This window comes from Molothrus ater, chromosome 6, assembly GCF_012460135.2.
Source record: "Molothrus ater isolate BHLD 08-10-18 breed brown headed cowbird chromosome 6, BPBGC_Mater_1.1, whole genome shotgun sequence".
In the NCBI taxonomy this organism is placed as follows: domain Eukaryota; kingdom Metazoa; phylum Chordata; class Aves; order Passeriformes; family Icteridae; genus Molothrus; species Molothrus ater.
Window position 1 is genome coordinate 18,419,233 of NC_050483.2, and position 16,855 is coordinate 18,436,087.

The 16,855-nt window shown below is 44.1% G+C and overlaps 1 protein-coding gene across 4 annotated transcripts in view; it reads right to left on the minus strand.

Annotated features, from left to right (window-relative positions):
- Nucleotides 1–7,932, minus strand: part of KMT5B (lysine methyltransferase 5B) — a 28,159-nt gene extending 20,227 nt beyond the window's left edge. For 2 of the 4 annotated variants that reach the window (XM_036383808.2, XM_036383805.2), the window contains exons 1-2: nucleotides 7,168–7,932; nucleotides 220–456 (exon numbers count right to left, since the gene is read on the minus strand). In XM_036383808.2, coding sequence (XP_036239701.1) covers nucleotides 220–373 — 154 coding nt within the window. In that variant the 5' untranslated portion in view covers nucleotides 374–456; nucleotides 7,168–7,932. Of the gene's footprint in view, nucleotides 1–219; nucleotides 460–6,662; nucleotides 6,684–7,167 lie in introns of those variants that run through there. The other 2 variants (XM_036383806.2, XM_036383807.2) reach the window with 2 other exon arrangements.
- Between the last annotated feature and the right edge of the window lie 8,923 nt (nucleotides 7,933–16,855).

A 16,855-nucleotide genomic window follows, 5' to 3' on the forward strand; every position in this document is an offset into this window, starting at 1 on the left:
AATTTACACCCAGTTATTCTTACTTGACTTTTAAAGCAATCTGAAGAAATCTACACTCCTGAAGGGACTTAACACATCCAGAAAATACATACATAACTAATATTTCTATGTTAGCTCCATGCTGACTGCAGACCTCCCTCATGAATTAGGTAAGACAGCAGCCTGGCTGGCAAACTAGGAAGTGAATCATAGCACTAAGCAGCAGAAACATATACATACATCTGCTTGATCTTCTCTCAACTCCATTTTTGCCTGTCTTTGGATTCTCCTTTCCTGCATGCTGCAATTTGGTCTGTGTGTGGTCATTAGACGACTTGCTTCCACTTCTCCGGCCATTCACTACCATGTTCTTGGATTCTCCCAGCCACTTCATACCCACAGACAATCTGACTCAGTTGCATTTAGTCACTTTTCAAAAGGCTTGGAGAAGTGGATGAATAAATTCAGTTCCAATTCCTACTGGAAATAAAACAAACATGATTAGAACTTACTGGGAAACTTTTTTCAAGATACAGCATTGAAAAAAATAGTAATAATACCCCAGCAATAATAATTGTAGTAAAAGAAAACTGAAACACATCCTCACCCCTAACCCCCAAAGAAAAGGTGGGAGGGAAAGATGGCCATCTGCATTTGCATCAGGAAGAAAGAAAAGCCATTCATTAGCACCAGTACACAGAACTGTGAACAGGTGAAGTACTGTCCTACAACTTACAATGGCATCTGGCAGCAAGGATGGAATTCTGGAGCTGATAAATTGCTAAGGGCAGCTCATCTTTAAGAGCTGGACTATACCCACAGAGATACCTGTACAAGCTTACGTACATGTGGGTTAACATGTCCACAGCTATGTGACTCCAGACCCAGAGCATTTTCAAATACACACCCAATAACGATTCTATCTCCTAATAGATAAAACTAATAACCTACTGGGAACTCTACAGCAAAGACCATTTCACATGCATCCTCCAAGAACTAAAGATGAGCACAGTTTAGAAGAAAAAAGGAAAAAACCCAAGCAGAAAATAGACATTTTTGGAATGGGGTTAAGGGAAAAATGTTAGATCTTTATTCAAAAATCAGAGCCCAAGAAACCCTCAATGATGACCTAGAGAACCCAGGCTACTATTCTTACTATTCCATTTTGACAAAACAAACCAGTCACAACACACCTGGTTCAACATGCCAATACTAAGCGAGGTCAGAAACAGAGTTGCAATTTTACAGTACGTAAATGTCTAGCAAAGCAAATGCTAGTTTTTGCCCGTAGTCTCAATGTCTTTTGCATAAATAATTATAAGAAAGCTAATAATGTTTTTGTACACAGTTGTGTCTCACTCTGTATAACTTGCAGGAAAAGATCCGATTTACAAAATTATTTTACAATTGCACTTACACATTAGTAATTCATTCTCTTGATTTTAATTCACCCTTCTCCCTACTGCTTCCTCACAAAGAAATAAATTGTGCCTTTTCATTTTACTGCAATTATATAAAAAAAGCAATGCTCCGCTCACAGCTGGTAACAGGCCATTGCAACACACATTTCAATCTGATGGAAGAAATGGAACAACAAACTAAGAGATGTTAGAAATACTGTCTTTTGTGGAACTTCTGCTTTTTATCAGGTAAGAGCAGTAAATGACTAGATTTCTGTTAGACACCTGTGTGATCCAGCTACCTAAAGAAATGTTTATGGCCAGATAAATAATTAAGTTATTTACAAAGAAGCAGAAGACTGAGGCAATTAAGGAAACACAGTAAAGACAAGCGTGTTGTATATTTACAGAAGCATTGGCTCAAGCATCTTACCAGAACATATCACCCAGGAATGGACAGGTTTTAGAACCTTTTACAAATTGATAAAGAAGGGCAGTAAAGACTATCAACAAAGTGTAACAGAATCACACTGAGCAAAACCTGGCTCAGTAACTGCATCAATATCAAGAAAAAGAATTGAAATAGTTTCAGTGGACAAAGAATTTTCTTGCTCCCAGTAATAGAAGGGATTTTCTTTAACCTCAAGATTAATTCTATTCATTCAACTATAGGTAGACCTAGCTCTTTTACAAAGTACCACCAAAACACCCTTGGATAGGCTTTTTTTTATTTCACAGAGCTTGCTGATAACATACACATGTAAGTTTATCATAACATACATCTGAAAAAAAAAACCAAACCACCAAAACTTCAAAACCAACCAAACAACCCCCTTAAACTTCCTTGTTAAGCATCCCACCTGTCAGAAAAGCAACTCTGTGAAGATCTGCCACTGACTGACTCTGATGTAAACTCTCAAACTTCTCTTTTCTTACACTGCCATCTATTAATTTTACAGGTCTATATACTCTAATTAACCCCCATTCTGCCATGTTTTTGTAACAGTGGTAATGAAAAGCATTAGAACAGAAACTACATTAAAGACCTGCATGAAATTCAGTCTTGGTATCTTTGTACACCAGGACTGAACTCCACGCTGTGCTTGCTACAGCCCAAAAGCAGGACAGGTGAATGAAACTCCCATGAAGTCAGAGTGTAGGTGAACGCTGTATTGTATCCAGCAGTCTGGGGGAAATGCTTACTGTGCTACTTTCTGACAATCACCAGGTCCAGCAGCCACAGTGGGCTGAAGGAAAGGCGTTCTCTGCACAGAGAAGGAAACCCACCTCTCACAAGGGCCCTTTGGGCAGGGTGAGTACTGTCTGTGCTAACTCACTTCTGCTTAACCAGGAACAGCAATGACAAGGAAGGGACCACTGCAAAGATAAGCAGCAACGTGGCCACAGAATGATACTCAAACTGTACTAAACATTAGGAAAAACACTTTGTTCTGCTCCAAAAGAGATTGATATAGACAGCAACATAAGTCCTCCTCAAACAAAATCAGGCCATTTAGTGATGCATAGCAAAATTCTGGTAAAAAATCATTATTTCTTTGGCTCATCAGCCTAATGAGCAAGAAAACCTCTGTCTCAATCTCCTGCTCCCTCTATTTTCTGATATCAGCCAAATGACAAACTTGAAGACTGCAAGTGTGCTTCTTCAGCCACTATTCAATAGGACAAGAGGCAGTGGGCAGAAAGAGGTGCACAGAAGTTCCACCTGAATACGAGGAAGAACATCTTTACTGTGCAGGTGAACAAGCACTGGAACAGGCTGCCCAGAGAGGGTGTGGAGTCTCCCTCACTGGAGATATTCAGGATCTATCTGGACACAGCTCTGTGCCATGTGCTCTGGGATGGCCCAGCCTGAGCAGGAAGGTTGGGCCAGAGGACCCATTGAGGTCCCTTCCAGCCTGACCCATTCTGTGACTCTGCGATTCCTTCTCCCAGTACCCAAAACCAGCTTTCCAGACATGATACCAAAAGCCAAAAACAACAGCAAGGATTCCTTTCCCCGTGAATATCTCAGCTGCTAATGCCAACAGAAAACCTGAAAGGAAGGAAGAGATGCACCACTAACCACCACCGGTGTGGTACTTATATCTTCTGACGTGATTTATTCTCACTGCTTTCTACATCAGATTCATACTGACAAGTCCTTTAGGAATTGAGGGAGAAAAGGCAGAGATGAACACTATCTTCCCATTCAAGAAAACACTCAAATATACTTACACCACCACATACTTCGAAACTCTCGCTACAGAGCTCTGCCATCAAAATCTAGCACCACACCTGGACCACTTAGGACTTCAGGTTTACTACAACCGTGAAGTTTACCGGCACAATTAGAGCTTCCAAGGGACCTTTTGCATTTCAATATAAATGACCACAATGCTGCTTTAACCCTTTATTAATAACACCACTACTCTTTAAATCACACTGCCTTTAGCAATTGTATTATGCTAGTTTGATAGGCACATTTCCTCAAATGCCACAATATAGCTCAATTGCATTTGGTACTTCTCACTGAGGTATCTGGCATTTCATCGCAACAGTACTCTTAAAAATGAAAACTGAAGCACTAACACAATTAGTACAGACAGACAACAGACCTTCTTTAAAATATAGCTTATGGATTTTTCTAAAAAATTATTTTTAAGAACTCAAACACCTACAGTTTGGCTTGCTTGTCTTTTTTTTTTTAATTAACAATAGCTGCAACAAAGTTTTCCTCAACAAGACAGTGACCTAAAGCAAATATAGGACATACACACAAACAAACAAAAAAAAAACCCAAACCAAAACAAAAAAAACCCAAACAAAACAAAACCAAACAAAAAAAAAAATCAACCAACCAACCAAACAAACAAAAAAAACCCAAAACCAAACCAAACAAAAAACCCAGCCTCAGCTCTTCTAGACAAATCAGAGGTATCAAGAGAAAAGCAAAGGCTTCATTATTGGTAACCCTACAAAAAGTAAACAGACCTTGGAATTTGGGAAGCAGAGCAAAACTGTGCAACTAGTTTTCCTATGGGATCACCAGAATAAAAATGACTGATCAAAATCAAAGCTGAAGGAAAACCTGCACAGCTTTAAGGAGCTATTCAGAACAGTCTCAAGTCTTGTTGAAGAGACTTGAGAGTAGTGAATCTGAAGGTTCAGTAAACCAGACCCCCAGAAAATGTTTTTGATTGGTTCTTTTCAGCTAATTAGTGCTGAGAATAAGCTCAGTGCAGAACTGGACACGGATTAATAATGGCATGGGGAGGCTGTAAGACTGTGTCAAAACTGACTCAGGTCAGTCCAAACTGTTGCAGAACTACAGCCCCAGGATGCAGGTTTGGGAGAGCACACCTGGATCCAAAACTGACCCAAACCCAGGCTCCAGTCTCCCACCAATAGCTTGGCTATTTGGCATTCATTCCCCTTTTTTTCTTGTGCAGCCACACGATTTTGTGTATCAGTTTGGATACTAATCCAAGCACAGCACAGGCACAGAAGCAATCCAGTACCAGCACTAAATGAGTGTCAAAGAGCAAATTACACTTGAGCAGCTCCTCCTCTGCCCTGCCATGTCCCCCACTGGGTGCTCTCTCAGGGCGGGGCTGAGCACAGCACCCCAAAGCCTGTGTGATTCCCTCAAGTCACTGCAACAACTCCAGCGTGCAGAAGTCACAGAGACAATACAAAAGCTCGGCTGCTTCCAGGAGAGGGAGAACCTCCTTCCTCCCACTTGCCAATTCACACAAACACTTTCACCAATGCCAGCGCTCCGTGGACTTCTCCATGACCCAAATTAGCTCTCTGTGTGTGCAGCTGTATGACTTACACAGGTTCAGGTTCAGTTTGGGGCAGCCCCACCATGGCTGGGTCAAAGAGTTCAATGAAGACTCCAAACCAGTGTAACTCCAAAAGGAGCACTGCTGCTCCCCCAGCTGCTTGTACCCTCTTCCATGCCATCCCCCCTCAGTGCCAGCGAAACAAACGCAGAGCCAAGAGACATGAAAGATTTGGTCACTGAATCAGGGGTGTCACCAGACAAATCTGAACCTGGCGGGCTTGAACCAAGAGTGGATGTTATAGGGCAGGGGGAACACACAAGGTCAGGGAAGTGGTCAGGAGAACTTCAGCTGGGACTTCTTTGCATCCTCAAACCATAGCTCTGCTTTGGCACAAGAGTATCACACCTGACACTTACCATGCTGACTTGGGCAACAGTCTGTTGCCTTAAAGCATGTGCTGTTTCCGGGAAGAGCATACTGGGAAGTGTAGTCCTGGAATAGGACAGTGCTAACAGAGCAAAAAAAGCATTCAAGAGCCTAATCAGTCCTGTTACTGAGTATACAAGGATACATCATCCCACTCATTCATTTAAATGCAATACATTAAGCAATTGCTTTAACTAAGTCTGAATTTCCAGTTTGTGAGCTCCAGTGGGTATAAAGCAGAGATGTCTGTGTCTAGCTGGTCCTAATAAGAAAACAGCCTGATAAAGAAACAATAACATCCAACTTTTCAACCAAGTAAGTCTTGATTTCCTCCCATATTGTTACTTGAAAGGAAGAAAGCAAAGAACTGAACAGTTCAGTGTTAATGAAAATTGAAGCAGCTGCATCCCTAGTTATAGTGGTCAGATTATGGAAACAAGGCATGGCTCCATGAGAACTTATCCTACAATACATTTTAATCTCATTGATAAAAACTTGCCAGTATATATTTATAGTTACACTAATCATATTGCCGTCTCATATCACAGAATCAATTAGGTTGGGAAAGACCTCTGAGATCATCGAGTCCAATCTGTGACTGAACACCACCCTTTCAACTAGACCATGGCACTAATTGCCACGTCCAGTCTTTCCTTAAACACCTCCGGGGACGGTGACTCCACCACCTCGCTGAGCAGCCCATTCCAATGTCTAATCACCCCTTCTGTGAAGAAATTCTCGATGTCCAAGCTAAACCTCCCTCGGCACAACTTAAGACTGTCGTCTTGTCCTGAGACATGTTGCTCTGCACTGAATTTAACGCACCAGAAAACTCCACAAAGTTCTACACTTCAGGTTCTCACACTGCCTGTGACACACCCTGGCAAAACACCACGCACTCCCTCTCACCGGTTTTCGCGACTCCGAGAGTAACGTCTTAAAGGTAACTTCCCTTTAAAGTTTCAGATACAGATATTGGGCAAATACGTGCCTTTTACGCCTTCCCTAATGGCATGTATCCTCTGATAAAAAAAAACCACAAAAAACAACCCCAACCAGAAAAACATACCATAAAACCCCCAAGGCAACTAGTCCGGCGGTTCCATCAAACCGAGGCAAGATCGAGAGGGTCACTAAAGCCATCAACCCAGAGGCAGAACGACTGGAACTGGCAGAAACTCCCGGCCCGGAGCGCAGGGCCGGCCCGGCGGAAAGGGGAGCGGGACCGGGTCCGGCCCGGGCGGCGCCGCCCCCGCGCCCGCTGCTGCCCCCTGGCGTTCTCCGCGCGCCGGCGCCGCCGCACGCCCCGGCCCCGCGCGGCCCCCACCGCCCCCGGCCCCGGGGCCCGGCCCCGCCCGCGGCCGCCCCTCCGCCCGTGGGTCCCCGCTGCGCCCGCCGCCGTCAGCGCCCCGACAGCCGCCCCCGCCCTGCCCGCGGCGGCCCCGCACGCTGCCGGACCCCGGGCGCGGTTCCTCACGGCCCCCCCGCGCTCAGGGGCGCAGCCCTCTCACAGCCCCGGCGTCTCCCCTGCCCCACAGAGCACACACAGACCCTCCCCAGAGACCCAAACTCACCGCCCCGCGCTGGGGTCCCCCGCCGCCGGCGCTGCCCCCGCTACCACCGGGGGAAAATGAATCATCAAAGGCAAGGGTGCGGGAGGAGGGGGGGGAGGGGGAAGGGAGGAAGCTGAAGGGGGGAAAGTGAAGACCGAGCCAGGGAGGGGCGGAGCGGGGAGAAAAACTAAGGAAGGGGAGAGAAAAAAAAAAGTGGCGATAGTGATAAAAAATAATTCCAAGTGGGGGGAGGAAAAAAAATGGCGGATTAAAATCCAAGATGGCGGCACCGAGGGGCGAGAGGCGCAGGGGGGAGGCGGCTGGGAGAGCCGCCTGGAGATCCCTCCGCCGCGCCCCGCGAGAAAGAGTCCCCCGGGCTCCCCCGCAGAGACCCCGCGGGGTGGCGGCGCGGGCCGGCCGCCGCTTCCTCGTCCTTCTCCTCTTTCCCTGCGGGGAGCCCTCGTTCCGCCGCCCTGCCGAGCCAGGCGAGCGCCGCGCTGGCCGCCGCGTCCCGAAGTTTCTTCTTGTTCCTCCCGGCGGAGCCCGCGACCTCCTCGCCCCGTCCGGGGAGACGCCGAGTGCCCCTGCGCTCCCGGCGGCGGAGGGACACCGCGGACACCCGCCGCCGCGCACTCCCGCCGCCGCGGAAGGATACACCTCTCGCAGAAAAAAACAGCCCGCCCCCAGCCGCGCCGCTCCCCGCCGCCGCTTCACCGCGGGCGGCGCGGGGGCAGTCGGGGCAACGCGTCCGGCCGCGGAGCGGGGACGGCGGCGGCCGCGGGGCCCATGACCTCCCGGCGCGGCGGAGGGATCCCGCCGAGGGAGGGGAACGAGGCCCGGGCCGCCCCGCACGGCCGTGTGTGCGGGAAGAAGTGCCGCTCCGGGATCCCTCCGCGCGGTGCTGCCCTTTAAACGCGGGGGACTCCCCGCCGCGGGGTGCGCACCGGGATGGAGCCGGGATGTGTTTCCTTGTGGCGCCTCACGGGTCCCTTGCCGTGCTGGCCTTGGGGGGTCTGGGAGGCGACAGTTCGCCGTGCCCCGCCTGAGAGGGGAGTGGGACCGCAAACTCAGCTCTTCCGGCACCTGCTTCCCCCCGCACCGCTGCCTGACAGAGGCATTTAAAAATGGCCCCCGTGGGCTGGAGGGGCTGGGACGGCACCTCCCTCCCCTCCTCCCTCCCCTCCCCTCCGCGGGGCAGCGCCGAAGGCAGCGGCGGCGGGGCCGGCAGCGGGCGGTGGCCGCGGCCCGCACGGAGCGGTGGCGGCGGGAGCGCCCCCCGGCGGCGGGGCCTGGCCCTGCCCCCGCGTCCGAACAAAGGCGGCGGCGCCAGTGCCAGTGTCGCGCCCTGTCGCGATAGCGGGGCGGGGAGTGACGGCTGCGATAGCGCCCGAGGGCAGGAACGGGCAGAATTACGCACGCTTGTGGGGAAAAAAAGCTTGTTAGTGCAGTAGCTGTAGAGCCGTACTACAGTGGCGGGGCTTGGAAAGCTCGGAGGCCAGCGTTTTCCTGCTGGACGTTCAGGAATTCTGTGATGTGCGTGATGTTTCATGCTGCGTATTCTGTACTTTGTTGTACAATAAGCTGGTGGCAGTACAAAGTATTCTCGAATAGCAGCTTTATTTTTATAAGTTTCTCAAAGCTTTTATATTGTTTGCACTCGTTCTAAGGCAACCAGAAACGTCTGTGGAAGAGGAAAGCTTTTCTATGTAACACCTATCCTGTCAACAGCTACTCACCCAGAATACCAAATTCTCAGCTTTATGCATAGTAGGATGCTAAAGGTTTTGAATTGAACGTAATTTTGCATGTGACTTTGTTTAATTTTGCTTTAATAACACCAGTGAGATGATATTTGGAAATGCCATGCGTCTCAACAAGCCAAATTGCTAGGCAAATTGATTTTACTCTAATTTGATAACAAGAAATTGCCTCTGAAGTTGAGATTTTGTCTGCCCAGTTGTTAAACCAGGTTAACATAGACTTTTACAGGTGAATTCTAAATGTCTAAAATCTTTAATTCAAACCAGAATGGGCTGTCAACAGCACTGCAAGCAGTAGCACTGTGATAATATTAGTAATAACGTGTGTATATTGCTTTGTAGTGCACCAGCTTGCTCTGTAGGTTCATAGGAATGGCTACAGTCCTCTTGGAAGATTGGATATTGCTAGATTGGAAGACACTGGCTTCAGTCTTCATGGCACCAAGAGTTTTCCATAGCTCTGGCAATGGCTGGTGAATCCTTAGTGTGGTTGAAAGCAGCACACAAAAAACCCCTATTTACATCCTTTCCAGCAGGTGATCTGGCGACAAAGCTCTGGCTACATCTGAAAGGGCAATTATTTTTCCCCCCAGAATTATTTTACCTGAGACTTTTTTCTTCTGGTAACAATGACAAAAGTTTAACAAAAAAAAAATCACTATTTCCAATTCAATTACAGTTTGTTATTTCTTCTGCATTGTAGTGTTTTTGCATTGTAGGCCTTTGATTCAATAGAACAAAATACTGTCTTTAAATAAGAAAACTGTGTGACCAAACCACGGTCAAATTATGATAGGACGCTTCAAGAATAAGTTTACTATGTTAAATGTGCCTTTTGGTTTTTTGTTGTTGTTGGGTTTTGTTTGTTTGGGGGTTTTTGTGTTTTGGGTTTTTTTTGTGTTGTTTGGGTGTTTTGTTTTGGTTTTTCTTTTGGAAACCAGCAGATACATAGCAACTATCTCCCATTAAATCTAATTTGAGTAATTTATTACATTTTGTATAGTATGTTCAGACTTCAGTTTAGAAACTGTTTAGGTTAGTTTCAACGTTAGTTTTGCTTTCGAAGTTAATGTTACCACATCAGCCTAGACCCTCACCAGAACATGAAAAAATCTCAGGTAATAAACCTCTGTTGTTTCTACTTAGTTATCAAAGGATGGGAATGATGGATTCATTCATTAAAGGTGTAAAAATTTCAGTCACATGTTACTCAAGAGCTCAGTGTTGATTTTGTGACTTCTGGAGATTTTTTTTTTCGGGTATTATTAAACCAAAAGATTTTCAGCATGTATCAAGACCTGCAGAGGTTTCGGTGTGCATTGGCAAGAATCAGTAGTTTTAAATTTCCAAAATAGTCTTCCTAAATTGTTAGTTATAAAAAAATCTGGTTTTTTGCAGATTTTCTAGGTGTTCCCACTTTGGGAGTAGTTTTTACATTTTCAGCATTCCATATATGTTATGACAGCACAGCCCTAATATCATAAACATTTTTGGTCATCCAGTTTTTACTGGAAATTTGTAGTTAGTAAAATATTAATGTGATGAGTGGTTTTGTACAAGACATATCTTTTAAGAAGGAAAAGGTGAACTTTAGACTTGAGTTGTGTGTAGAGGCTGCTGCTGCTGCACTGTGATCTCTGGGGCTTTGTGTGGGCCCAGACATCTGCCCATGGCTGCAGGGTCAGAATGCAGCCCTGAGCCTCCCTCTTCCAAATCACCCCTGCAACAAAACCTTGCCATTGACATGAAGCCAAATCCAGCTTAAGCTGAAGAAGATACAGCTCTAGCTGAGCAAATGGTGTTCTGTGCCTGTGAGGCCATTCTGACTTTATTTGCAAACCTGATTTACCAGCTGTGGCAGTGGGTAATTTAGAGAACTGCAAACATACAACCACAATTGAAAAGTCCATCACCTGCTTGACAGTTCTACTCTGCCATGCAGGCGTTGGGGTTTTATTTCTGACTTTTATTCTGCAGTGCTTTTATAGAGACCCAGCATCAGCAGCTGTGACACAGACATCTGGGGGTGTTCCTGTGCCAGTGTCAAAGCTGAGTTGTCATGTATGTTCTGGCTCTTTAGCACGCCTGCCAGGCTCTGAGGCACCCTCATGCCATAAAAGTTTTAAAGCACACTATGACTTGTGCTATGTCTTATGTAAAACTTGTGTTGGAATTCTAAACTGGAAATACTGTGTCCAAATCCTTACCATGAGTTCTGACAGTCTTAGGAGCCCAGTATCACCAAGTAGAGGTGAAGTATGCAGAAGCAGAGAGTGTTACAAGGAAGGAGCCAAAGGATGTAATCAGATTTAACGAGCCTGATCTTTCATTTATGGTGGTTTTTATATATTCTGTGCAGGGCAAGGAGTTGCTCTGTAGCCATCACTTTCACTACTGGGAAGAAATGATGTGCAAAGAGCTAACAGGTTTCACATTGCAAACAACACTCTTCTGTTGGCATGGTCACACTGAGAATTTGTTTCCTTTGTGTACTGGGTGAGTAAATACTTTGCTGTGGTAGCTGTGAGAGGATTGGCCCCTGCCCTCTGTGCAGGAGCAGGATATTAAGCACCAGCCACTGTGCCTTACCTGAGGTGCTGCAGGTGGGCCCAGGCCATCAAGGTGTGACCACCTCTGGCTGATTTCACAAGTTGGTTTTGACTGACAGTCACAAACCCAAAGCTGGATATCACAAGTGACTATACTCAGGAAGAAAATAAAAGATGTTTCCTGCCAAAGTCTTATTAATTTATCAAAAATGTACGTATACTTAGTAGCAGATGGTCAATAATAGATGATAGATGGCCTTCTCTGTGTAAATTAATGGCTGTAATTCACTTGAGGGGATCTGCTGATGTCATAAGCTGCCAGAGTGCAGCTTGAGTGATTTATTAACAGCTGCAGAAATCCTAGGCTGAATTACATCCTTGTATTCACTTAGGGTCTGCAGATTTTTATTTCTAAAATAAATGTGTAGGTTTGAATTTCTTGATGCTTATAGGGATATCTTCTGTGACTCCAATACAGGGGCACAGTGAGAAATGCTGACTATAAAAGCTCAGATGCCTGCCCATGATTAAAGGCAGATTTTCTCCACTACTGCATATCAATATCATCCCTTTTCTTTATTTTTGAAATCAGCTAATCAGTATCTGTAGAAGTTTACCTAAGTCCTGTTTTGGGTTTTGTTTCCCCCCCACCATCAAATATAAATGATGTCATTATTTTCAGGTACAGGAACCTCTGTCACTCAATGTTGTAGTCACAGCTTCTGTGCACATTGGGCTGTGTCCAGCACAAAAAGCTGGGAGAAGGTTGAGGAGTTTAGCTGTAACTGCTATCTCTAATAATAACAACTAGATTTTGCTGTTTAGAAAGAAGGCAATGGACACAGAGGGCTACAAAAGGTGCCTGGAAACCAAAAGTCTTTGTGTACAGGGAGGAGATTCTTCATGTACAGGGAGAAAACCTTCCTTTCTTCCATAAAAATGGTGAAAATAAAATTTTTCTGAATATGGATCCTAGATTTATCACACCCTTCTGACATATGAACATATGCAAGCAAATGAAACAATAATAATTTCAATTTCTTTTTCCTTCTCCCCTAAAAATTGGAGCTGATTAGGGTGATATTAAATCCTGCTTCTCAAACAAGGGATGCATTTCCAAAATGTAATTCAAGTTGTAGAGGAAGAGGAAAAGGGAGATGAGAATAAATTATGAAGAATTGCATGGCAGGAAGGAACAGTCAGAATTCATTTGCAAATAACTATGCACATTACATTTGCTAAAGATGCAGAATTTCTTGAGAGAACTCCCAGCAAATGTTTGGATGCCAGTTAGAACCCAGTGAAAACCTTCTGGTTTCCTCTCTTTCCTCTCTTCTCTGGGATTTGTTTTGTTTGTTGATAGTTGGATTTCACCAGTCCTTGGAAGAATGCTGCAGTTATTGTTCTCAGAAAGGAATGCTGATTTGCTATTGAGCAAATACTGCTTTGTTCCTGCTTCCCTTCACCAGTGTCTGTCTGACCTGTCTCTGTGTAAGAGGTACCAATAGAAGGAAGGTGGTATTTGTACAGAAAACAAAGGTTGGAACTTGAAGAAAAACAGGCTCCAGGTATTGTTCACAGCCTTGAGGCAAAGCTCTTCCAATTCATTATGAATTTACTAATTTCAGTAAGCCTCTTATTGCTCTTACAGTGTCATGGACAAAGCCCAATCACATCAGGGACCCATAAATTTAGCTATTATACAAATGTACAGAAAGGTATCAAAAAAGTATTTCAAATAAAGATGTAGTTTTTTGGTTTGGTTTGGTTTTCATTTTGTCGGTTTTTTGTTTAGTTTTTTTCCTTTTGTTTTATTTTTGTTTTGGGTCTGTTTGTTTGTCGTGGGGTTTTTTGTTTTGTTTTGGGGTGGGATTTTTTTGTTTGGGGTTTTTTTTTTTTGTTTTGTTTTGTTTTTGTTTGGTTTGGTTTGGTTGGGGTTTTTTTTTTTCCTGGAATGAGATGGTCACTTCTGGATGCTTTTAAAATTACTTGTGGTTTTATAGTAGCACATCTCTGGAAGCTTTACTCTCCTGGCTCACCTTTAACTTCATAGGAGCTGTCCATACAGCAGGTGACAGCTGGACCACAGCCAGCCCATGATTTGTAACTTCCAGGGCAGTTGTAAAAGCATTCTCCATTTCCTTTTGAATTCTACCTGAATCCATCCCTTTTTTTTTTTTCAAACTCTATTTAGGTTGTTTGGCGTTGCTTTTCCTTGTCTCTATGTGTCTTTGCTTTGCTTGCTCACTTTGGATACAGTTTGAATGAAGGCTGCTATGCAAAAACTTTGAGAGCTTGGCAAGTGTCTCCCTTAAGCTGTATTGATCTCTGTGATTTTCATGCTTTGGAGGGAGGAATTGTTACTGCCTTTCCAAAGCTCCATTGTTGCTCAGAAATTCATTATATTGGCTTGAGGTTTTCATTTTCTTTTGTCAGACCAACAAGAAAGGTTGTTAATTCTGTATATTTTTTTTTTACAATCAGCCTTTTCCTCCCTGCACAGACAGGCAAATCAGTGCAAGACTACAGAGTCCCGAGGAGTTATGATACAGGATACAGATCCTGGTTATTCTGCAAGTTCTGAGAAAACATGTTCCCCAAACAACAGCAAGATGCCTGGTGCTCTCAGTTCCCCAAGCCCTCTAAAATAGAGACAAAGCAGAGGTAGTTGTTACAGCTGACCTAACCCTGAGTGGCCACCAGAAGAAACAATGGACTGCTTACTGTTTCTCATGGTAAATAGCAGTGAACCAGGTTCTGCTCTGCAGACTCTTTGGGCTGCCTGGACCACACCTGTTGGAAGGTAGGAAGGAATTTCATTCATCCATTAGAGATTGCTGAATCCAAAGAGGTGGTATGTGCAGTTCTGTCACTGAGCAGTCTCCAGTCATGTGAACAGCAGCAGGAATCTGTGTGTCAAGTGATAGAGCAAAACCACAAATTTCACCTTGCAAGCTTTGTTCTTGTAAAAAGTTTGGGTGAGTGCTTTTCTTTTCTTGGATGGAGTTGTTTTGGTTTTGAGGGTTTTTTTTTTTGTTTGGTTGGTTTGTTCTTAAATGTACAGGATCATGGAATATTTCTGATAGATACTGATCTGATTCCACCTGAGTGTGCTGATCAAAGTGGTATTTGTCCATCTATATTTATCTACATTACTTGCACTAATACACACCTGAAAAAAGTAGTGTCTGTTTCTAAGATGATCCAAACAGTAGAAAAAGGGCAAAAATGATCCAGAAATGTGCCTGTTTCATGTTCTTGTTGCAGATTTTCATGCACTCACACTGTTCTGCCATTATCTAATTACAAAATCTAACAGTCATTTCTTCTTATCACTGCTTTTGGGTTTGTTGGAGGGATATGTGGGTATTCATCTTTCTCCCTCTCTTACCAGAGCCTGTCAGGCCTTTGGCTTTTCCTGATGGAGAATGGTTCTGATGGTTCTCAGGTGTGTTTTTGGTTGGGTTTTGTTTGGTTGGGGTTTTTTTTGTTTTGGTTTGTTTGTTGTTTTTTTTTTAATTCATTGGATGCTCAGTCCTTTTATGCTCCATCAGCACGAAAGAGTTACCTCACAGTGAGCACTGGATGCACATGCAAATCATGTATCTCTTCTGACATAAACCACACAGGCACTTTGCCAAGAGTAAATCCCATGAGAAGGGCAGTAAATCAAGCACAATGTTCTCTTTTCCCTGTGGATACCTCAAGCCCCAGCTATTGTTTCCAGAGAGGCTGCCTTACCCAGCAATGGTGCAGTAGCATGGATAATTTGTTTTCTTATAGTTTTGGCTTCATATCCCAGGGCTGGCACAAGAATTTTTCCTCTCCTTGGAAAAAAAAAAGGAAAAAATTAGAGAATTTCTGTCAAGTGGCAAAAAATGAGTGCATCTCTGCAGCATTTCCATCAAGCAAGATGGAGTTTACTTGTTCACTACTTGCTCAGAAAGGGGAACAATCTCTTCTACCATTTGATGACACATTTTGGAAGAAGGCAAGAGGTTAATTTAGGGGAAGGAAGGATGAGGAGTTTAAAAGAAATTCTGTCCTTTTTTCCTTCATTTATGTATTTTGGAAAAGAATAAAAAATCTGAGCTGAGGTAAATTTGGACCAGATGATCTATCAACACCTGCAACAATGGAAAATGTCTCAGGATTTAATATATGCAACTACTAAGCATCTTTTTTTCTTGCATGTCTATTACATTGGAGACTTGTATCTTATGGAGGTAGTTTTGAGAGCAGTTTGGAAGGAAGCCAGAAAAAATCTCTTTCAAAGCCAGCCAATTTTTGTTAGACATTTGGATACAGTACCAGCTATCAGTTATGTGAGAAAAACCACTTTGGTTTTATTTGATGTTGAAAGACATACAGGAGTCTTGGTGCTCTTCTGGTGATTCAACTCTAGAGCGCATCATATCTGCTTTGCTGTATCACCCTTACAGTTCTGCAGATGGGAGTGTCACACCATTTTACATGACATTGGCCCTAAAACTACTTGATCAGCCTCAGGAGAGGTTCATGAAGGTCCAATGCAAATTTCAGTCTGTAGAGGTGGAATTTCAGTGACTTTCCCTTTGGTTTTTCAAAATCATTATCCATTTAAGGTGCCAAGCTTAGGCTGATTGAGAGAGATTGTTGCTCTGCTCTTTTGGCAATCAGAGATCACTGTAAAATGTCACAAAGTGGACACTCTGTCTCTGCTTTTCAAAATTTTGGTCATAATGCCCAGTTGCCTACTTTGTTCATGTAATGGTGAGTTCTGCTAAAGTCTCTGTGATAAATAATTTGTTTACTCAAAGTGAAAGAAAAATAGATCATTTGTCTCTGCTTACTTTTGAGGCTTTCCCTCAGCGTGCTTGTGATAGGTATATGTATCTCAGTGCAATGGAATTACAGCTTTGATAAGATGTCTTCCCTAAATATGATAGAAAGTCTTGCTGGACTCCAAAGAGCAATGCAGTAAATCTGCCTCAGGTATTATCACTTCAGGAACTATCATAATTGACCTGCTTCCTTGTGGCTGTAAAGCACATTGAAATATATTATTGTAAAAAGCCTTTTCACTCTCCTCTCAGCTTTGTCTAGGACTGAAGCATGGAAAAAAAAAATTGGTTACTGCCATGGATGTTCATGGAGGAGGCTTGATGCCTCTATTCTAAGGTATGGAAAGACTGTGTTATTCCTGGAGGCAGAGTGGAAGGCAAGAGATGGAAATTTAATCTGTACTCCTTTTTTCATACAGGCAAGTGAGAAATTGCCAACACATCTGGACTGGGCTTTGCCTTGGCAACAAGGGGTTTTTTTTGCTTGACAGGGTTTGGTTTGGTTGTTTTTTGGTTTTGGTTTTTTTTTGTTCTCCTTTACAGACTCCATCCTGATGACTTTGGCATCTGTGGGAAC